At 48.1% G+C, this 22,735-nt stretch overlaps 1 protein-coding gene across 2 annotated transcripts in view; it reads right to left on the reverse strand.

The window, feature by feature from the left end:
- The window catches only part of VWA2 (von Willebrand factor A domain containing 2), a 33,757-nt gene that overhangs the window by 10,539 nt on the left and 483 nt on the right, over window positions 1-22,735 (reverse strand). Inside the window, exons 2-12 of one of the 2 annotated variants that reach the window (XM_056352268.1) lie at window positions 16,763-16,821; window positions 16,205-16,279; window positions 14,564-14,697; window positions 12,223-12,332; window positions 6,717-6,911; window positions 6,222-6,352; window positions 5,390-5,522; window positions 3,635-3,690; window positions 2,701-2,808; window positions 1,290-1,871; window positions 420-971 (exon numbers count right to left, since the gene is read on the reverse strand). In XM_056352268.1, coding sequence (XP_056208243.1) covers window positions 420-971; window positions 1,290-1,871; window positions 2,701-2,808; window positions 3,635-3,690; window positions 5,390-5,522; window positions 6,222-6,352; window positions 6,717-6,911; window positions 12,223-12,332; window positions 14,564-14,697; window positions 16,205-16,279; window positions 16,763-16,811 — 2,125 coding nt within the window. In that variant the 5' untranslated portion in view covers window positions 16,812-16,821. Of the gene's footprint in view, window positions 1-419; window positions 972-1,289; window positions 1,872-2,700; window positions 2,809-3,634; window positions 3,691-5,389; window positions 5,523-6,221; window positions 6,353-6,716; window positions 6,912-12,222; window positions 12,333-14,563; window positions 14,698-16,182; window positions 16,280-16,762; window positions 16,822-22,735 lie in introns of those variants that run through there. The other variant, XM_056352269.1, reaches the window with a different exon arrangement.

The following is a 22,735-nucleotide window of genomic DNA, read 5'->3' on the forward strand; positions in this document are numbered from 1 at the left end:
TTAAAAAGACAGCAGAGAACTCACCCAGGGACCACCACTGTTGGCTGCAGCAATGTGCCCCTTTAAGCCTCCCCAGCATCGGGAGTTACATACAGTAACACAGAGCAAATTCTACAGGTTTAAAGCAACATCAGTAAAACAGCAAACTTCTTTTTCTTTTGGGGAAAGCCAAACCTAGACCTGGCAGGGCTGGAAAGAGCCAGTCACCCTAAGCCCAGTCTCACCCACTGGACTGAATCTTAGGAGAGCTGGTTCCTATTCCTATAGGATTGATTTGGACGGCCAACATATCTCTGCCATAGCTTCCCCATCTGTAAATGCAAAAGATAGTATTGAGCTCACTCAGTAAAGCCATCATAAAACCTATGCTAATAGCTAGTGGCAGCAGCATAAAGAGCGAGGGTGGGATGCTCTCTCACCTTCACATATTCTTTCGATGATAAGGTCTTGGTAATACTGCAGGTCTTCATAGGAGGAGATGTGGACCAGGTAGTCGGGAGATCCAGCAACCCTCAGCAGCGTGTCCCTCTGCGCATCCCCAATGACAGCCACAAACACCAAGATGCCGTTGTGCCTCAGCTGCTGAGCTGGGGCAGCTGCATCCTCCATGCCGCCTCCATTTGTGAGCACTACCACCACCTTGTTGACACCAGGTCTTGCTCCCTTCTGCACTGTCATCACGTCACCGTAGACATGTAGCAAGGCGCTGCCAGCAGAGGCCAAGCCCCCAAGGAAAGGCACCTGGTCAATGGCTTGGAGGACAGCTGAATTGCTTGTGTGGGTGTCCAAAGCAAATGCAGTGTGAGCTTCACTGCCATAGATCACAAGGGCAACTTGGGTGACATCCCGGTTGATGCTGAAGTGCAAACAGCTGCTCCTGACAAAGCTCCTCAGCCGCAGAAAGTTCTCCAGGCCAACTCCAGCCGAGGCATCCACTGCAAATGCCCAATCAAGAGACTGCACCCGGCAGCCTGGATAAAAGAGTGCAAAAAAAATTTTTCAGAATATATACATACTCCTTTCTGACTGAAATAAGCAGGGGAGGGAAATGGCGGGCAAAATTCATCAGTGCTGATCACTGATAGTGAAGGGTGATCTACCACCCTTTCACACCAACAGAAAGAGACCCATCATAAAAGCAGTGATGGCAGGTTAGCTCCTGGATCTGTGACTGACACAAACAAAACAAGGACGTTCACCCTTCTGTCCTTCCCTCCTTCCCAGTGGAGTTCAGAAGACTCCCCACGGTTTGACAAACTCGTCCCACAATGCCCATATCACAGTCTTACCTTCAGGATTGTCCACACTGCAGATTCTCCTCTGCAGCTCTGGGATCCTGTTGAACAGGTCCTGGGGGTCTGAGTAGAGAATTGCCTGCTTTGGATTGCCAGTCACCTTGGTCAGCTCTGCTCTCATGAGGCTGCTGCCCACACCAATCAAGAAGAGATCTTGGTCCCTCACGTTCTTAGCAGCTTCTGCCACTGGATCCTGGGACTTGGAGTCAGTAAGCAAGACAACCACATGCAGCAGATCATCCTGTATGTCTGCAGAGACCGGGGTGCTCCTAAACCCGTGCTGTGCAATATGCTGCAGGGCTTTGCCTGTCAGGGTTCCTCCCCCACTGAAATTCAAAGCATCAATGCTCTTTATGAGACTGAACGCATCCTTGTGTTGGCCCACTTCAATGGGTATCCTGACATCATTATCGTACTGGGCCACCCCCACATTCATTGGTGAGTCCTGGCCCATCACTGCTTGGAGGAACCTCTTGAGGAACGCCTTGTAGCGTAGGAACCCTTCCAGCGTGACCCCTGCCGAGCTGTCCATCAGGAAAAGGAGAGCCACACCACACTGGAGGCTCAGCTTTGGTGCTGAAAAGGGAGACAGCAATTCATCATTCACAGGGCAACAAGACAAGTGTGCCAGGCACCCCAGCTGGGGCCTGCTGGAAGCCCTGTGGTGTGGAGAAGGGACATTGTGCCCAGTAACCTAAATGGTTTGCCAGACATGTCATGAGCTGGAGGACAATCGTGCCGGGTTTATTTTGGCTGGATGCCACATAAGCCTTCAGAGACAGGAGGTATCTAGGGGAGTCTGGGGGGATCCCTGAACTTTTGGATGGCAAACTTCAAATTAGAAATTACAACTCCACTCTCTTAGTACTCCAGGGAAAACACTTAAGAGTTTCAGTGCATCGTGTATTGGAGAAAGGAGAGAGTCCAAGCACCAGACCCTCACCTGTAACACCCTGAGACACTTTCAAGTGTGAGTCTTGATTCAGGGGGAAGAAAGTACAAGGCATTTTTTTAAGATCAGGACCTTCCTGGGTTTCTTACATCGCACCCCCAAAATCAGGAGTCCCTCTTGTGCCCATGTGTACTGGGAGGGGACCAACAGGCACACCTATGTGCCTCCCCCAGTTTCGCTATTCTCCTGCTCACCTGGCACCTGCATTTAGAAACCACACCACACAAGGTATGACACTGTCTGTAATCAGTGCTGCCCGCACCCATGAGGTTTCTAAGCAGCAAGACCCAGCCACTGGGCCTGACAGAGCCATAACCAGCATGAGCAAGCTCAGCCTGTCTCCTGGAGAAAAGCCCGGCAGCTGCAGCCCGACCCCATCGTCCCCGTGGCTGTGCAAGGGGCGCTGCAAAGGCAGGACACAGCCCAGAAGGAAAAGCACAGGTTCCCACCTACCGCAGTGGATGCCTCCTCTGTAGCCCACCGGGCAGAGGCAGTGGTATCTGTCCAGTCCCTCTGGGACACACGTGCCCCCGTTCTGGCATGGCTGGGAGTCACAAGGGTCTAAAGGGGACCAGGGAAGGGAAAGACAGGGAGTCAGCAGGCAGCCTGCCCCTTCCCATCCCATGCAGTGTGAGCATCGCCATTGGGAAAGGGGTCACACCTCCGCCCCTCTTGCTGCAGAGCCTGAACTAAGGCCGGGCCACGTGCGCCCTCACCTCCACGGCAGTTTCACTGGATGGCTCTCCAACAGGCAGCGGTGAAGGCAGCAAACCAGACTGACCTCCTTCCTCTGCTTTGGAGTAACACCAGCGCAGTTGCATTCGGGTACATACAGGTTGCTAAAGGCCACGCAGCCCTGCCAGATTCACCCTGACACCAAAGGGATCAGAGTCCAGCCCGCTGCTTGGACAACACTGTACTCACAAAGCCACTGTCACCTGAACCAGCAAAAAGGTGGGCTTAAGGGCAGATCAGAAGGACCATAGCTGTTTCCAGAGTCACAAAACCAGGCTGGCAATCAACAAGCATCAGGCTCCCTGCTAAAACTGATGATGTTCATGGTACCAAGTGAATGGGAGTGGAGGCATCTTACTGCCCACTGGCACTGGGAAGCAGTGCAAGCTTCTGCCCCTGGGTCAAGAGCAGATGAGGATTAACTGGCTCCTCAAGTGGAAGGAGAAATGATGGGGAGATATTTTAATCCAAAAGAACTCCGATCACAGATATCCGTGAGACAAAAAAAAAATAGACATATCATCAACTTCTTGCTAAGGATCACAATCTCTCACACAGAACAAAATTTCTAGAAGTTACCCCCCATCTTTTTATTCTTTAGTTATTACCTTTCCTGCTTTGTAAATATAATTTTTAAAAGGCTAAGTCCTACCTGGACATACCGTTCGGAAGCATCTGGATGGGTGTTTTATTAAGACTCTCTTCCACCTGAAACAGGAAGAATAAAACCTATTATGAATCCAAAGATTAACAAGGTATCTTCGAGGCTGATTTTACTGTGTTTTCAATGGAACAAATTTCCTTTGAAAATGCAATTTTTCAAAACAAGTTTCAAAAGAAAATGCCCATTCTGAATGGGATGGCAGAAGAAAAAACAATTTCATCGAATCTACTCTTTTGGTTTTGAATTCTACTTTAATATTTTACATTTAAAGATTCTAGATGTATTTTTAAGGCTCCAAATCATTAATTTTTTTAGTTGCTACAGAAGAGATGTTAAAATTTTTGCTCTAAATTGGAATAAAAAGGAAATTTTACAGAAGAGAGAATTTCTTATTCAATATTAACTCTGCATCTAACTTACCCAATTAACTACTGGACAAGCAAGGTTTAGACTATGAAGAAATCCTCAGCCCTCAGCTGTGCCTCACAGTGGAATTTTTCAACTTCCTCCATCATTTCCCTGCCCTAAGGTGACAAAAAAAAACCCCAACCAAACCCTAGAGCAGAAGCGTATATTTGCCACAGGTCAAAAGGCAGTTAATGTTGCTTCCTGCCAGTGAGAGGATTTTTTCTTTTTTTCATCCCTGTTAATGAGGTTTCTATTGCTTTAATACCTACAATTTTACTATGCCACTGATTTTCCAGTGCTCTGAATTGGGGCTGCTCAAACTTGCAGCAGCTGTGGCCAAAACCATCACTTTCGGGATGCTGCAAGCAAGCCACAAGCTGCTCTGCTTTCCCACGTTGGCTCCAAGGTGCAAGTATCTGGAAATGCTGACAAACATTAGGATATGGCTGAAATTCTCCATACAATCATCCCCCAGTATATCTATGCAGCAGGCCATCGATGCACAGCTCAGATCTGGGGTGCTTTTCAAACATTACTCTGCCTAGTATCAAAACAAACACAGGAAGCATCCCTTCAAAGGAAAAACAATTCCCCCAACCGATTTCTGTACACCACCACTTTCACTCAGCTATTTTTATCAGCAAAGAGCACAAAGCCACCTTTCCCTTCACAGCTCATTTTTAAGGCATTTCTCCCGCTGTACTGACAGCGGTGACAATATTACTTGAAAGATCTGACATGCTTTATTGGATTTCAGCTCCAGCCTCCTCTCCCAGAGCAAGACGACATTTCCCTCACACAACTCACCGCACTGTGACCTGGAGGCGGGGGGGGGGGCGGGCAATTTTCTGCCAGTGACTGGAGCCTCTCCATAGGAAAGTCCTTCCCAAGCCCCCCAGGGAAGCCAAGCAAAGCAAAAGGGGTTTCTCTGAAAGGAAGAAAGCCGGAGTAGACAAAAACAGAACTAGCACCAACACAGGGAGCCAGACCTAGAAACCCTCTGCAGCAGAGTTGGTACAGAGGTGTATAAACTCCAAAGCACCTTGGTTCAGCAAGTAGGAAACTAAGCCCAGTTCCATTTTTATTATATATGGTGCTCCTGGGCTAATCATCTTCTGCTTCTTTGTTTCAGCTCCTCCTCTTACCCTCTGCTCCTCACATCAGCCAATGGTCAGAGCAGGGAAGCCTCTTCCTAGGTCTAGAGACCATGTTTGCATTAATCTTCTAATGGATCTTTATCCCAACAAATAGTCAAGGTCACATAAAAGCCTCATTACTGTATATCTCCCTTCTCTCAGCCCTGCTCACTTTTAGAGACGTGGGTGCCCATCTCACCTGTAGAAAGGGCACAGCAAAGCCTGCACTGCATCTGGCTGCTTTGAGCCTTTCCAACACATGTAGTTTCCAGCCAGCTCTTTCACGGTCTCTAGGGTCCTGCGTTCACAAGGGTGGGATTTAACCTTGCAGCCTGTCACAAAGAACAAATGCAAACTAGGATCAGCTGCCTGAAAATACAAAGTCTGTGTGGGAGCGGAGCGCCATTCTGAAACGGGTTAGTCTTACTTACCTACCTCCCAAGGGCAGAGCAGGCAATGCTTCAAGAGCCTCCATGAGACCCCGAAGAGAAATTTTCTGTCAGCAAGCTCACCAGCCTACCCCGCTGTCTGGGGTACTCACTATTCAGCCTCCTTTGCTTTGCTATAAACCTCACACTGCTGAGTTCAGGGTTCAATGACTATTTTTCAGTCCCTCTGGTGCCTTCATCATTCATGCATTTGATTTTCTTCTACCTCTGGACAACTATAGTTCTGTTTCTTCTATCTCTTGCAAGCCCTTGGTGGCCTCTTCTTAATACACAGCCAAGTTCATTAGAAGATTTAACACAACAGTGTTTACCCCTCTACCCCCATGATGTTGCAAGGGCCAATATTCCCATTTTCAGAGGTGAACTGAGACACTGAAAAATTTAGGATCCCGCAGCTCGCAGGTATGGCAGAGGTGGCAAGCATGCCATCCCTCCAGTCTGGGCACCAGGAGCGGGTTACCTTGAAGTGCTACACCTGCTGATTCCCCTGTACGCTTTCTGACACTGCCTCGTCTTTCTCACTCAGTGACACGGTCCAAGCTCAAAGCGTGGGCACGGAAGCGGAGCCAGGACAGGGGTTACCTGGAGCAGTGGCACTGCAGACAGAGCCAGTGAGGGTGCTGTACAGGCCGTTGGCAGCATCATTGGCATCTCCAGCAAAGAGCACGTGCTGCTCCATGGGCTCGCTAGCCAGCACATGCAGCTCCTCCCACCTGCCGAGCAAGGGTTGAGGGCGTTCAACCGCTTAGTCATCCCCAAAGAATTGAGTATCAAAACAAACGCTGTGCAGCAAATAGAGAGCTGATGCAAAACCATAACACCCTTCAAACAGTTTTCAAGATCGTGGTGTGTTCACTCTGAGGCAGCAGCACAGCTCCCCAGTGGAAGAGCTTCCTTCAGCTCTGGCTCTTCTACACCAACCACCAAATTAGTGTTTCCTCCATGCCTGCATTAGCCCACAAATTCCCCTTGCCTCTTTCCAAAACTCATATCTAGCACAAAATCATCCCTCACTCAGTAGGACTTGCTATTTGGGTAGCTGGGCTTCTATTTCCCACTACGTAGAAAGTTTCCTACCTTGGAAGTTTTATTCCCACTGCAAAAACCGTGATGTGTCTCTCCTTCACCTGCTTTGCAGGCATCACAGTACTGCCCTGGGACTTTCCATCCAAAATGATGATCAGGACTTTGGGGACACTGGAGTTTCTGCCACCAGGGAATCCCTTGTGGAGAATGTACTTCAGAGCCCGACCTGTCTCTGTGCTCCCACCTCTAGAAAGAAGGGATATAAAATCAGAAAAGCCGAAATGAAAGCTCTTCTCCTGCTACTGAATTTACCATTTGATTTTCAAATTTCCACCCTCTGGTAATGGGGAACTTAGCATATTTCTGCCTGTTGTCACACCATACATCTACAGAGATACCTAATCCTGTCATTCTCGTCACCTTCCTATCCACAGATCCCATCTGCTCCCTCCTGCCTCCCTCCTCTCCAACCCAGAATAGTCTCCGGAAGACTCCTGGTGCACGTTGGAGCAGAGTATTTGAGTTTTATTTCCAGCTCATCTGCTTCTGTTTTTCCACCTGGAAACTGCAGTCACTTCTTTACGAGTTGTGTGGAAAAGCTGTTTTACAACAACCTCTTGTACTCCAGACAGAAACACAGTACAAATGGGCAAAACGAACAATGACCAGCATTTCAAAGTGATTTCCTTTCTCTGGACACACAAACACACTATAAATTCTTGTCGTGTACCATCCCTCTCCCTCCACGGGTCCTTCTGCTGTTCTTAGGCCAAGAGCTCAGGCACGGAGCTACGCGTCCCAGCTTGTCACTGACAGGCTGCAGTCCCACAGTGTGCAGGGGGTCCTTGCCTTTTTCCTCTCTGGTTGACCTTCAGGTTAATTTGCTTTTCTACAAAAAGTCATTTGTCTGTCCTGTAGTAAAGCTCCTTGAAAGACAAATGGTGAAAGCTTCCTAGTGTACCCCTGCAAACTCAGAAGGACTGAACGCAAAGCATGCTTTCTTCACGGCTTCACCAGCACCTTTTACATGAGGAAAGTAAACATTAAGAAAAGCCACCTGATGCTTCAGTTGTCTAAAACCATGCTGAACACAGTTAAAAGCAACACACTCATCTGCTAGGCTGTTTGCCAGCAGCACCAGTATGACAGAGAAGGTGCATCAGCCACTGACATTCACGTAAGCTGTACCTGTCACTTCTCCTTTTGGAGATGGGATCACCTGAAAGAAGCACAAGGCCATTTAAAACGTGGCACAGGTTATTCACTTCAGCTTGTTTGTGGCTCAGATGCCCAAAGCTGCCTTATTCCTCAGAGGGCCTGCACTGCAGTTGTGTCCTGAAGCACTGGCAGAGCCTGGGAGCCCTCGGGGCTGGGGTCTAGGCTATCACGGAGCTTGCCTGGGGGTCTCTTCCATCAACAACTTCTTCCAGTACATGTAACTCAAAAAGCGGGATGAAGATAGTCCTGCCATCCTTTGGTTACAAATGAACAGGATATTGAGAGATGAAGGGACAGACTTGCAGACACGTCAGGTGATCCTGTCTGAAAATCTGCTCTGCAGAGCTGACTGATGGGGTGGTCCTGAAGAGACATGGGCCTGGGGAGCAGGATGGAGGGATGTGCAAGTCACCTCTGAAGGAATGAAAACTAAGCGTCATCTTGGACCAAAGATGACAGAGGCAGGTTTGACCACTGATCCCAGGTCCTTGCCCACAAAATATCTATTCCCTTCCCTGGCCCCACAAAAGCAGTTTCTGGTGGTGCAAGGAACCAGCTGCCTCCATATTTTGACTGCCCTCAAATTCTGCCCTGGAGAAGGAAATGTTTCAGAGGTAGAAAGCAGTTAGTTCAATACTCAGCAATCCTCTCAGCAGCAAAGTACTAAACCCACACCAGGACTCAGGTGCCAAAGGGGGCACATTCCAGTGGTGACACGTGACATAAATCAGCAGGTAAATGGTTTGTTGCTAAGTGTTATGGAGCAGCAAACATCAAGCCCTGCAGCCGTGCAGTAACTCCCAAGGAAAGCAACCTTGAATGCAGTATTAGTAGAAAAAAAAAAGTTAAGCTTGCCAGGGAACAGCTTTAGACAAAGATGCTTTAGAAATCCTGAGACTCATTTCTTGTGAGATTAATAAAGAATAAGAATTGCTGGAAGCCTCCTTAACCTAAGAGCCTGATTGCCCTGCTGAGCCCATCTACACCAGAGTGTCTGTCTGAGAGGTATGCTGCACACCAGCAAAAAGCCCCTGGGAGGGAACAGAGAGGTCCCTCTGGCAGCAGTGTGCACCCAAGAGAAGAGATGCTCACTGCAGGCAGGGAGGGTTATGGCCAGTGTCTGCACAGCACTAGGGTCTCTTTGGCGATGGCATATGGGATGTGAACTGGGAAGGAGCCCCTCATCACAAAGGGTGCTGAAAAAAAAGCAGAAAGGAATAAAAAGGGGAGTGCTATACATACACAGAGGTCTAGGAGGGAAAGGACAAGGTGTGCAGCCCACAGAAACAACCACATTCACTCTAGTTGTTACTTCTTGCTGGTGAGCTCCGTGGGGCAGGGACTGTCCTCTGTTTTCAAGACATAACTTTAAGTGACTATTAGAGATGCCTACTCAAGGCTAGGCTCCACGTTCTAGGAATCATGAAATGTCATCAAAATTATAGATAAAATTATGATCTCTGTCGGGCTGAGACAGGAGTGATTACATTCTGAGCCAAACACTGAAGTTTTATGTAAGTAAAAGCCATGGGTAACCTCACGGAGACCTTGGAGAGGAGGTCTGTTGGACTGTGCAGCTGGATCTCAAGGTGGCTGGGTGAAATCAGCCCCAGCTGCCCCAACTCCACACCCACCCCCGCACTCGGAGACTCAGGCTACCCAGGCACCTCAGCCCCTGCTGCCAGCCGCCCGATGCAACCCATTTGAGCTTCACATCAACCACCTACGTTCCCCACCCAGTTGTCACCAGGCTAAGACCCTGCTACATCACACCACACTGGGAAAATCCTTTCACCCCCTGTAAAAAAACAAGGGCAACCTACGCTGCAAGTTCTTCAGTTACTGTCACTAGCTTTGATCCCTGCCTACAACACATTCTCTCTTTTTGGTTTTGGAGGATTAAACATTTGCTTATCTCAAAGGGGTAAATCCTGCATGGACGTGAGTCTCCCTCTTCCCTTCTCGATAGTTAGCCATCTGCACAACGTGAGAGGTCTGTAGTGTGCCGGCCCCAACTGGACATTTGATAACAGAGAGGGCCCAGCTCACTGGGAACACACTCCAGACCTGTTGATAATGAAGCCACTAGATCGGAGGAGACTTTCCCAGCTGTCTTCTAACTCCATCCAAGGAGTTGTGGTATAAGTCACTTCCCATGACTGCCTTTTACAGCTGCTTTTATTGTCATCCAGAGCAAGCAAGGGGAACCAAACGACAAATGTTAGTCCTTCCTTGGAGGCATCACATTCTCCATCAGCTGTGCTGACACAAACACACCCCATTCGCTTTCTGAATATCCATCATTTACTTTAGCACCTGACATCCAATTTGCTTGTTCTAGAAAAGCATTTGATCATGCCTAGGTTTATTATTTTCCATCTACCCTCTGACCTCCACAGAAACTTTCTAATTCGATACCTGCCGGGCCTTTTTGCTTTGAACTTCTTTCTGTCGGTACTGCCTCCTCTGCACTCCACCATTTCAAAGCACACCCGACGACTGCGTGTTCACAGCATGAACAAATCTGACTTCTCCTGACCAGATGTCAGCAGCTGTCAAACACTCCAGTGAAAAGTGCTTGTGCGTCAGGGAAAATACATTGTGCACAGTCAGTCTGATGACTAAATCTTGATGAACTCGGTAAGCTGTGCCCATGTGAGGCCCGAGGATTAGAAAAAAAGGAATAAAGAGTCTCTGCACCAAACCTCATTAAATTCAGTTTCTTATCGATCTGCATTTGGAGGTTCACTGGATTTCGATGCAGTGGGTGTGTGTTTAGGGCAGTACTCCAGTAAGAGTCTTCTGAAACCGAAGGAGATCTGGACTTTACCTGCTGCCTTTTCTCAGAAACAGCACTAAGAAGGTTTCTCTCCTGTAACCAGCCATTGACTCATATGAGAGAAATCCGTAAGAAACTTAACTTCCGAGATTACTGCCAGATTTCGTTGAAATTGGCCCATGAATTCAAAAGCTACTTGGATGGGATTCACAGAGAGAGACCGGCAGTCTCCGAATAAATCACAAAAGCTTCACTTCAGTCCAGTGCTGCCTCCTTCCCAGTGCTCCCAGCTCTATGCCCAAAGCACAGGGCTGAAATCAGGAAACGCCCCGCTGGCCAAAGGCTCGTCAGAAGTACATCAAGAAGCCTCTCAACCGGGACGTCAAACACCTGGGTTTTTTGGAAGCCAACTGGAATCCATACGTAACTATTATCAACCTTTAAATGTCAGCTTTTCATCTAAACTAGATGAAATATCCAAGCACAAGGTCATTATTTCCGTTTGATCTGTCAGCATCCGTGTGTTGTCATCAAGGAATTTCAGTGCCAGACACCAAACACTGCTTTGCTTTCTCTGCTCTCACAGATATTCAAGCGACAGCCAAAGAGAAGTGTATCTTGTTTTCCTGTAAGATTTTCCTGTAATTTTATGTGAGAGGTTTTCTTGATTTGATTAACTGACCGGAAGCAATACAATAAACCCCAGCCAATCGATCTTGCTTGAAAAAGCTGAAAGTGATCACATTTGCTTGCAATATGTGCATCATGTGGAGAGCAGCAGACACCCGTGAGAAATGTCAATCTAACCTTTAGCCCTAGCACACATCAGCTGAAGAAAGAGCAGACACCCGCAGGCCGTATCAGTACCTCATCTATCATCAAAACAAGTGTTATTTTGGCGTGGTTCTTAGATCCTTTGTAGATCCAAACGTATTTCTCAGAGATGAAAAGTTTGGATTTTGAGAGTTTCTAAGGACAGTGCTGCTTTGGTTTTCTGGCTCCATTTCCTGAGGTCATGGGAATACATCCAAGTCTTAACATTCAGGAAGAAAAAATGTTTCTGTCTGAAAACCTGATCCTCTTGAATTCAGCAGACATGCATGCACAGATACCTAGGGCCCAGCAATTTGTCACTAACTCAAAGGCAGAACAAAGGAAATCGTAACCACCAAAAAATGAAGATGCACCCCGTCCTGCCTTTGCTCAGCCAGGTGGAAATGCCATGCTTGCTCTTCCCTGGAAGGACATAACCCACTGCCTCGCACAAACAGCCAGAAAAACTTGCCAGGAGGGTCATGGAAAACTCTTCCTTATTTCCCACATTATAGTGGGACACTGAACACTTTCTCCTCTATCAGCCTTCAATGACAAAGACAGACAAGGCTGCGCATTTTTAGCAGACTGTGGATTATGGATCACAGTGTTCATCCACTGCTCTCCCCAGGGGCATCATGTTGGTGTATGCATGGCAGAGGCAGAAATGTCTGGACCTCAAAAAAACTCTCAGTCCAGATATCATACATAACCCAGAAAAAGAGAAAAGCTGTAAAATAAGCTGACCTGAACATAATCCTCTTGATACTCTCTTTCACTTCTTGTTTGGTTAGATACAAATCCAGTGGGAATTCAAGGTGGGGAACTGAGCTGAACTGTATCACTCCCACGTGGACCTAAAAGAAAAGGTTAAAGATTATGAAAGGTGTCTATGAGACAGTTTTACTTGTTTGATCAGTTTACAGATTTGGGAAGACTAAATTATACTGAGACAAACCGTTTTCCACGTTGAGCCACTGGCACTCTAAATGAACATCCAGAAAGAGCACAGACCACGTCATTACCTACACTGACCACAAACAAGGCAAAAATAATTCATCTGCAAACAACAGGAGCCTCTGCTGCAGTTACAGGCAGCTCAAGATCTATATTTATCCATTGAGAGCAGCTAGTAGCCTCAAGGACCATAAGCTTATAAATATAAAAACCTTTTATACCAAGCGATTTACACATCGTGCCGGCGATCTTTCCATTACTACAAGCAGCTCCCTCTGGCATTGAGCACAACAGGCAACACAAATCAATTATTTTTCCACTATCTCCTCTAAAACCATTTTCCATAGTAGAAAATGCAGACTGAGTTGTTTGTATTGGGCAACACATCCAGAATATTTCACTGAAGCCTTATAAGAAGTTTTATGGAATGCGATGACTTCAAAGGTGAAAAGGCAACTGATTTCCAGTCCAGTGTGCATGAGGATTAAGAGAAAGACAAGGAGAAGAATGGTATTTTGAAAAAAACTGACCCATCCAATCTGCAAGCATTGAATGGACAAATTCTTTTGCTTAAGCCTACTTTGCAGTTGGTTCCTAGATGGAAGCCTCTACTTTCAGTCAATTCAGTTTGAGGCACAAAACGCAATGCTCGTTTACCCTGAGCCACCTAGCACCTCTCAAAGCCTCACACACGCGCTGTGACTCCTTACCATCACTGCCCAAGCTGCAGAAAGCTTCCTGTGCTGCGCCTAAGCTCAGAGCTGCAGGGGGAAAGATTTCTTAGGCGAGAAAATGCAGGGAGGGGATGGCAATTTCAGCTTCCACAGGACCCTGCAACAGGGGCAGAGCAGCAGCTTTCCATTTTAGGACCTGGAACAATGGTGGTAGTCGGTCTGGAGGAGGTTTCTGGATACAAGTCTAAACATCCCTGCTGTGGGAACCAGGAGCAAACACAAGACCTGCCTCTGTTCCTTCGCTCCCAGACCTCTCTGGAGAATCGGACATGGACTAGGGGTCTTCAAAGTCACAGCAAGCCCAGACCCACACTCTGTCCTGCCTCAGGTTCCTCTTCCTGCTACACAGAGACCTTGCATCCCTGCCACAACCTTCCCAAAGACCTGACATTTATTTGGAAATGCTCTGATAGGGAATCAAGCACAGCAACTACCCCAGCCTGCTCCAAAGCCCCTGGCTAGGACAGCATGATGTAGGACTGGATGCACAGCTGGGTCTGGCTTGAAATCCCCTGAGAGAAACCCTGGGATGTGTCATGCAGGCCCAGAGGTGCCTCAGGGGTGGCTCCAGGAGTGGGTAAGACCTGAGGGAGCCCAGACAGTGGCTCCAGCAGCACAGCTCCCATCGCTCCTTGCAGACGCGTGGCACCCAAAATCAGATGCTGACTTGAGCCAAGGTCCAGAACAGGAGTGGGTAAGAAAAAACTCGGCATATCCACACCTGTTCTGTCATCCTAACATGTTCTGTACCAGGTATCTGTAGACACCAGCTGCCTGGACTTCAGCTGGCAATCCCAGCTGGCCAGTTCTATGTTCTTCTCTCTGGTGAGCACCAGCATTAAGTGCACTGAACACAAGCAGGTGGGCAGCATGGTGATCATATCTGGGAGACCTATGGCAGCATGCAGATCCTTAGACACCGCAGTATGCAGCTGGTGTCTTGCAATGAACTCTTTCCCTTCTGCCCTTTTGGCTTATTTTGGAACAGAGACCTTCTAGGAGGAGCACAGCAAGCTTACTATTATCATTTACATCTGTGTGTAAGGTGATTGACTTCCCAGAGACTAATTCTGCAACTTTCCAGGGAAAAACAACAAAAAGATCAAAAGCATCCAAACCAAAATAAAAATCAGTAAAAAAAAAACCCCAAATCACAATCTTTAACCTGAAAGAGTATGTCTTTTCCCAAGTCCAAATGGAACTCCTTAAAACCTGTGAGGAATCAAGAAGTGTCCTCCAATACCACTGCTTCACAAACCTCCACTGCACCTTTCCGAATAAATCCTCTGACCCCATGGCAGGTTGAATTTTGCAGTTTCACTCAGCACTTTATCACTGACCTTTCCACACATTGCCAAGCCGCTTAAAAACTAAAATGAGACATTTCTGACACTCACCCTGTCTGGACGGATGTCCAAGGCATCACAGAGCTTGCCTACGAAGTGCTTAGACCTTTCAAAGCTTCCTTTGCCAATGCTGTAGGAGCTGTCCAAGAGGAAAAGGACATCTAAGGAAGCAGAGCACTGCATCACTAGGAGAAAGAGATAAACAAAAATCTGCCTTTTATCTTGTCTTCCGAGATGTGTCCCTGTATCACCCCTACCCACACGAACATGACTGCTCCAAAGTACAAGTTCCTGAGGTGCTTATGCTGCAGTGGAAGCCCATAATTTCACTGACAAAACCAATAATAAATCATAATTCAAAAAAGGTAGCCTGCAGACTCTGAAGAGACATTTTCAAAGGATTTACACAGAAATTTTACACACCAGCAGCATTTATCAGAACCAACTTCAAGGGAAACTGAATCCAGAAGCCCAACAGAGGGAGCAAGCACACCAACCTTTAAGACTCCTTTCGACCCAAACCATTTCTCTGTCCCCATTACTACCACCTTTCGCTAGCAGGAATGATGCAGAGAAAAATCTGAATTTATAATTAGGGTTTTCTACTACCAGAATATGAGGGATGAAAAGTTATAAAGCATTCTCTTCTGGGTCACTGGTTCTTCTAATAGGGCAACCAGCCCTGCCCTGCAGCACTGCGCTGGGGACAAGCCGGAGGACGGCCCCTCTGCCAGCACCCTCCTGGCTTGTCAGCCTCGTCCTCCCGGCCCAGCTGAAAGCAGAGATGCAACAGCCCGGGTGCTCACCCACCGTCACTGGCTCCGGCTGCCTGCCTAAGCATGCACAGAGAAAACTGCTGTGCCTCCAGCCCAGTATGGAGTTCAGCAGTGTGAGGAGCAGGAGTCTCCATATTGCAGGTGCACAGCTGCAGCAATGCAGCTCTTTCGCAGGGACTTGTAAGCGGGATGGCTGCAGCCCACCAAAGGGCTCTTGGTGATGTGCATCAGTGAGAAACATCCAAATACAACAGGGGATTTCAAAAAATATGACAAATATTTTTATGACATGACAAAATACCAAAACCAGGATGGGAAGTCTGAGCTGGACATATAGTGCTAAAGGATGGGGCTGGAGGGCATGCCCAGCATAGGAAAACAATGTCATTTATCGCTTGGCAGAGAGACAGTCGAAAATAACATCTCACAGGAGAATGCACGATACAGTATGTAAAGTAACCGACTGCACGTACATCAAGGGAGCTGCGGTTTGCTGTGGAGCATGGTTTGCTGTGGCCAGCCAGAGCCCAGTCGTCCCTGCTCACAGCATCGTGGCTGGTGCTGGCTCTACAGCCTGAACAAATTAGCCACACGGGAGGTCTGATCAAGGCTGTGACTAAACACAGCTCCTTAAATCAGTATTGCTTGAAACAAGCTCTGAAGGAACCAACAGAAACACCAGCCAGCTGGAAAATAGCCAATCTGGGAAAAACAGAGTAGGTCAGCATCCCAGAAGAGCTAATACCAGTGAGGGGGAAAGCGGGGCTAGGGCAGAAGTAGCCACAACGCTGTGCTGGGGACTTTATGGACTGAATGGGGTCCAATAAATCAAAAAAGCTAAATTAGAAAAAGAAGAAAAGCAAATAAAGAAGGAACTCAGAAAACAGAAAATACCTGCGTTAAGAAACAAACTTACACTGGCCAGCAGCTGAGATCTTGCTGATCATCTTCTGGTCAGCATGAATTTCTTGTACACCCAACACCAGTAAAACTGTGGGATCAAACAGATAATCACCATCAACACTAAAACCTGCCTTTAAAAAAAAAAGAAAAAAGAAAAAAGACAGACTTGCAGGCTTCAATCTTACAGCAACAAAAACAGTTTTGCTATCTAGGCGTCACATTTACAAAAAATAATTTGGTGACACAGCAGTGTAACTATGGGACAAAATTCCTTCTAGCAGGGACACAGAAAGCACAAAAAACGCCAAGGACCTGACTCCTGTGCACTATCCCGTATCAACTAGATACTTCACATACAAATCAGTCGTGTTCAAATTCTCAGAAAAGCTGTTTCTCCAGGTATAATTTTCTCCTCTCCTGTGAGAAACTATATTTCAGAGGTTTATCCATAAAACTCCCGGAGAGGAACTGATTTGGCTCTCACTCCTCAGAATGAGGAACTCTAGCTGGAGACAGGGAAGCATCCGAGACAGAAACCACCACCGATGCAAAATGATGACCTTAAACATACCTTGGGAAAGCAGGAAAATGCAGATGGACTCAAACAACAACAGGCTCATGATGACAAATCTGAAAAAAAAAACCAACCAAAAAAGAAAAAAAAAAGGAGAGGAATATTAATCCAATACCTAAAGCTGGTTTCTTTACTGGTGGCTGATCATGTCCTTGCTGGTTGTCTCATGTAAGTTCAGAAACACTTGGTCTGAGCAGCAAAAAGAGCACTTACCCTGGGGAGAAGGGTGGGAAACAGATAGAAGAAAAAAGCATGAAAATGAGGGAACGATAGAAAAGGAAGTCTCCCTATGTATTCAACTCCTTTCCTATCAAAACCGGAGAAAGCAGGCTTCGCAGGGGAGGGAGGGACTGCCCAGCCTCCCCTCCTCTCCTTCCTGGCCACCCAGACCTCCACCCTCCTCCCTCCCCACCACTGCATGTCTCTCTTAAAGCCGAGTCCCACCAGGGCCCTTTGGTTAGATTTGGTTAGATAGAAAAAGGGCCCTTGGGGAGCCAGTGGAGATCCCAACAGGGCTCCTCTGGGGGTTCCCAAAGCACAGGGCAGAGCCACGTCCCCCCCAGCCCCACCATCACCTGGGGCTGCGCCTGAGCCACCCCTGCTGCAGAGCAAACGTGACCAGATTCACACTGGGTCTCTGCCTCTCTCATTGCAGAAGCAGATTTTCTTCATGCAGTTAAAGACAAATAAATGCATTTCTCGATAACCAGCTCATTAACCAATTGTTTTTCCAAGAAAATGGAGAGGGCTTTTCATCAAGAAAGACTTGCCTCTGTAGCAAATGATATATTTAACAAGCATCTGGGAAGAACTGATGCTCATTAATGAAATTGCCAATATAGGCCCATTGTCATCGCTCCAGGTGCCAACGGTTTGAGAGCGCGATCTGGCAAACCTCACGAGTCAGGGCAACGAGGGTCGGGAAAGAGTTTCCCAGGGTGTCCCACAGGGTCCCAGCCACCTGGCCCAGTCCAGCCCTCGGACACATCCCTGTACATCAGCTCCTGCAGGAAGGAACGTACCTAGTTAGAGGAAGGAGCCAAGCAGCGGCTCCTCTCTCTGTCTTATTGTTTAACCTTAGATTTATCGTTCAGTGCTGCCGTCTGGCTTCCTCAGTTTCCCCAGTTTTTCACACTGGGTGCCAACGCCCCCCATGTTTCCATAGGTGAGAAGACCCTATCAACACACAGGCGTATGCCCAGGGATGCATAAAACTTTAAACCCTAGGAAAAAAACAAACTTTAAACCCCAGGAAACAAGCCAAACTTTAAGCAACAGAAACTTCTCCTCTGGGCAAGCTCTTACCTTCTCAAGAGTGGGTGAGACCCCTGCAGCGATGGGTTTGTCTCATACTAAAGCATCAGCCTGCAACCCTCCCCCTGCCAGGGGAACCTCTAGCACCCACCCCAGACACACCTGGTCAGAGGAAGCCCACGTTAAGCCCATGCACCTTGCACCCCTCACATCAGACAAGGCAAGACACCGCCAGCAGGTCCAGCTCAGTTACCTGCACCGGTCCCTAATGAAGAGGGGACGAAGGAAGTGCTGTCAGGGATTACAGACACAATAACACTCCCTGTCTTGCAGTGCTCTGCCCAGTACCGGGTGCTTTACAAGCATCACCCCCCAGCGCCTCCCAGTGCCCCTCCGGACTGCCACTGCCGAATTAACAGATCCCAAGTGTTGTTTTAGTGAAGGGAGGTAAACACAAAACATGACTTCATCAAGGAAGCTCTTGTGTCCCTTGATAGCTTTAAGCCCTGGCACATGCCACAGAGGTAAGGTCATCCTTCTGCCACTCCCCAGGACGCTGTTTCCAGGAGCTAATTCCAGAGCACACAACACCCAAAGGAGGACAAGCCTCTGCCTGACACCAGATGTGACAGGTGGAGGAGGGGCGGATTTCTGGTTGTTTTCATACAAAACATTGACAAGTCAAGATGTTTCTACAACTTGGGTTTATCTTGGGCTTAAATCAACTAATGTGTAGGATGAATTCCTTGCCTTTCAGCCCAGCTAGACTCTCCAGGAATTCAAAGAAAGCTTCATCATCACACTCTGCTCATCAGCATTAGCCCAGGATTAGCAGCAGCCCGAGAACTTTAGACACCGGTTTTGCTGGGAGATGGGCTGGTGAGTGAAGGATCTTTTCATTTTATCTCCCTGGCCATTAAGAAAGGGAATTTCAAAATGTCTGCATTAGTGCTGAGTTAAAAATAATCTTTCTTTTTTAACCACACACATTCAAAACTCTTATTTCTTGTACCCCAATTCTCACTTGGCCACATAAAAGGTGATGACAACTTATGCAAAGCTAAATACGAGCGTAAAAACGTGTACCTTACTTGGAGGAGTGAGACTAGAGGGGGAGAAAAGCTCTTCTTGACAAGTATCTTCCCAACATGTCTTTCATCATCTGTAGAATGTCTGAGCTTGCTTATTCTTACTAATGAGACAAAACCAAATTGTGACATGAAAACACAGTGAACCCAACACCACCAGCCACCGTAGTCACCTGGATGTCAAATCGGGTCTAACTGCACAGCCATGCCTACAGCAGGGCAAGCACCTGCCTGAGAAGGGATCTGGAAACCACTGTGGGCTCATGTCTCTGTGAGAAGGGGACATGGCTTGCAGCTGGCACGAACCACTACCACAAGATCCCATTCCTACACAGACTGTTACCAGAGCAGTTGACATCACGTGCACTACTTAGAGGCAAATGTCACCCTTTTACTGGGACAAGTAGAAGGACTTAAAAGTACCAGGCAGCTGCTTTAATTACCACTCCTTCTCCTCTCAGAGACCTGGCTGGCAACAAAAGGCATCTGCAGCTCATTTTTCAAACCATCCCTCTTTGATTTAAGAGTAGGGAAGAAAGCAGAAGAGATTACGCTGTATATTCATTAAAGTGTATTCTTAACAAGGCAAAGCGACCCCCTGTCCCTGCAGTTCTAACTCGGTGGTTCCCTTCAGCGGTGCTCTGTCTGCTGGGGAGGACCTGGCACCGGCTTGCTGAGGGCAGCCTGCTGCTAGGGGCTCGGCTGACCTTCAGGTGGAGGAAGGGAAGAGAGGAGGTCAGTATTGCTGCCCCCTCTTTCAGTCGCCCTCAGCCTGTTTTCCAGAAGTAAAATTTACTTTTTTCTTCTTGCCTAGGTTTGGAGGCAGTGGGCCACCTCTGTTGGGAACCTAGGCATCCCCTCTGCCCAGCCACCAGCACTGCCCTGGCTGGGGCAGGGGCAGCTACTGGTGGGAGCAGGAAGATGACAGGTAAATGTTTAACTTCTTAAAACACACACATCACAAATTTCAGTCCAAAACTTCTGACAATTTTGTTCTCCAAGTGATAAACAAGATTAAGCTTCCATAAGACGTTCCACAAAACCAGCCTGTTTATCCACACACACAGAGCTCTGCAGCAAGCGATAGTTTTGACAGGCTCTTTTCGCCCATGCAATAAGGGCTCCTGTACATCAAGTGACCTTGATCTTGCAGCACTGCTCACATGGGGTACCGTCAAAATCAACATACAGCAAATTAGGTCCTGCACAACCCACAAGTTACGGAATAAAAACCACTGTTGTGACCTGTGAGCTTGTGCTAAACTTACTGTGTCACTTGTTCTGACAGAAGTGCTCATGCTGCTGGCTTTGCCTGGAGCTAGAGCAGCAAGAGTGTCTCCATGAATGTCTCATCTTTTTTATCTTTTGCTGGATGCTGCATGCAAGACCACCCAAGGGAGGCAGAGCCTCAGCACTGCAAGCACTCAGCACTTGCTCGCAGCAGCAGGCAGCTAGTGCAGATGCTGGGAAGAAACCTTCTGCGGAGTGGCTGAGGAAAGGGGCACCGTGATCTGCAGGAACCTGGTGTCTCAGGACAAACCAATGGCAGCACAAGAAAATAAATAAGTAAACAATATAATTACATTGAGATTATGAAAGAATGCAGATAAATTGGTCACATACCCTGCTGACAACTACCCATTTGAGGCTACGGGCTCCGGTGCAGTTACTCTGTCCCCTTGCCAAGGCTGTGCAATCTGGGAAGGCTACAACTGGGTGCCAGGCTCGGGGCCTGACCTGCATCGCCTCACACCAGCCAGAAACACGCACAACTGAGATGGATCAACTACTGATCCATGTAAACCATGAGCAGGTGTGAACGGTTCCCAAAGAATCAGGTGGGAAAGGACCAGGTGCTCCCCACCCTTGCAGCGGGCAGCTTGCTTGTGCGTATCAGCAAGATATCTCTCTGCTTCATTCCTTAGATGTACCACCCTGCCTTTGTCCAAAAGCTTCCCAGTGGGACAGGAAGACATCAGGTTTGTCACCTCCTCTTACAAGACAATAAACCTCCGTTATTTCACTTGGTGGTATCCCTGTCCCGAGAGCCTCCCCTGCAGGTGTTCCCAGCAGTGCTAAAAGGGGTGCTGGTCACCTGCAGCTGAAGCAAACCATCAGCTAAAGAGCATCAGCTGGTCGCTAATGAAGCCAGGCCTCAAACCACAGGCACCTGCTAGCTGGCTTAGAAGGACAAACTTCAGTGTCACAAGCAGGAATAAGGACTGAAAGACTGCAGTGACAAGCCTCCCTTTTGAGGAAACAAAACTCTGTTCTGTCCTTCCCCAAACACCCAATACTGCAGAAAAGGAAGAATTCCACCCTTCCAAGCCAGTCAGTTGCAGTGATTACCTACAGCAGAGGCTGCAGGGAGAGAGGAAAAATCCTTTTTTGACATCTCTGGCATTCAGTTCAGCTGTCAGAACGTGAGGCAGTCTGTCCTCATCTCAGCGCACGTAACACCAAGGTGTTCCTGATCATCTCATACCTGGCTGCTTTTACAGAATTAACCCCAATTCACACTTATTCTCCTGCTGCATCTCTGTGAGCCCCAGAGACAAGCCTGGGAATTTTCTCCATGGCATCACTCCCGCAAACACATACAAGCCGTTACATGCATGCATTCCCAAGGCAGCGCTCTGTGGGCCCTTGCTAAAGGGGCTTTAGAAAGTGAGAATTTTCCACAGGGTTTTTTGCAGAACTGCGGTAAGGTCAAAAGAGTCATTCCAAAGACTTATTCCTCTTCGAGCCTTCCTGGAAAACCCCAGACATCTTCAGGAGCACACACTGAAGATGATGTGGTTATCTACCCCAGCACACAGGGCACGAGGAGCGGGCCAGCACACACGCAGCCTCCCCTCTGAAGGAAGTGGGAAAACGCACTTGTGTGTGGGACCTGTCTCCTGGTGATGCCTCATCTCCACTACACAAAATAAAATTGAAGTTAACTAGCAAAAGCCCCCATGAAATCATTTTCACAATTTCCAGGTCACATTTAAATGTCTGTTCACATTTTCCCAGGTAACTCGGAAGCAGGGTCCTGCCACCTCCCTGTTCCCTTTCCACTCCAGGCCACTGGGGCTGGTATCTTCATCCCTCTTCAACATGTGCAGAAACCAAGACTGAGAGAGACAAAGCAACTTGCTCACAGGTGCATGAATTTGGAGCACAACCAGCAACCAGCCTGAGTTCTCCGGCCACCGCACCCCCTACAGGGAAAGCTGCCGTTGCACGTACTCAATGACGGGCACTACTCTTAATTTCTTTAACGAAGTGCGAGTGTCTGGGGATGTTACAGGCACCGTTCCGGGGTGGGGGTGTCCTTCAGTCTTTGCTCGATCGTGACTTGACCAAGGGGTCTTCGTGGCTTCTGCAGAAAGGTTTTCATCGAGGACGTGAGACAAGAGACGCCTGGATGACTGCCCCAGCGAGTTCTGCACCTTCCCCCGGCCGCACCCCAAGGCCGGGGCAAAGACGTTGATTAAAGCGTTAAAGCACGGGGCAGCGCCGGTGTGTGTGGGGGGGTGTCTGTTGTTTTAATAACCCGGCACGGCGCTATCTGTTCATTACAGTGAACACGTTCCTCCCCGGGGGCCGCAGCAAAGCTCACACCCTCGGGGCACGGGGCAAC

Source organism: Falco biarmicus, chromosome 9 (genome assembly GCF_023638135.1).
Source record: "Falco biarmicus isolate bFalBia1 chromosome 9, bFalBia1.pri, whole genome shotgun sequence".
NCBI lineage: Eukaryota > Metazoa > Chordata > Aves > Falconiformes > Falconidae > Falco > Falco biarmicus.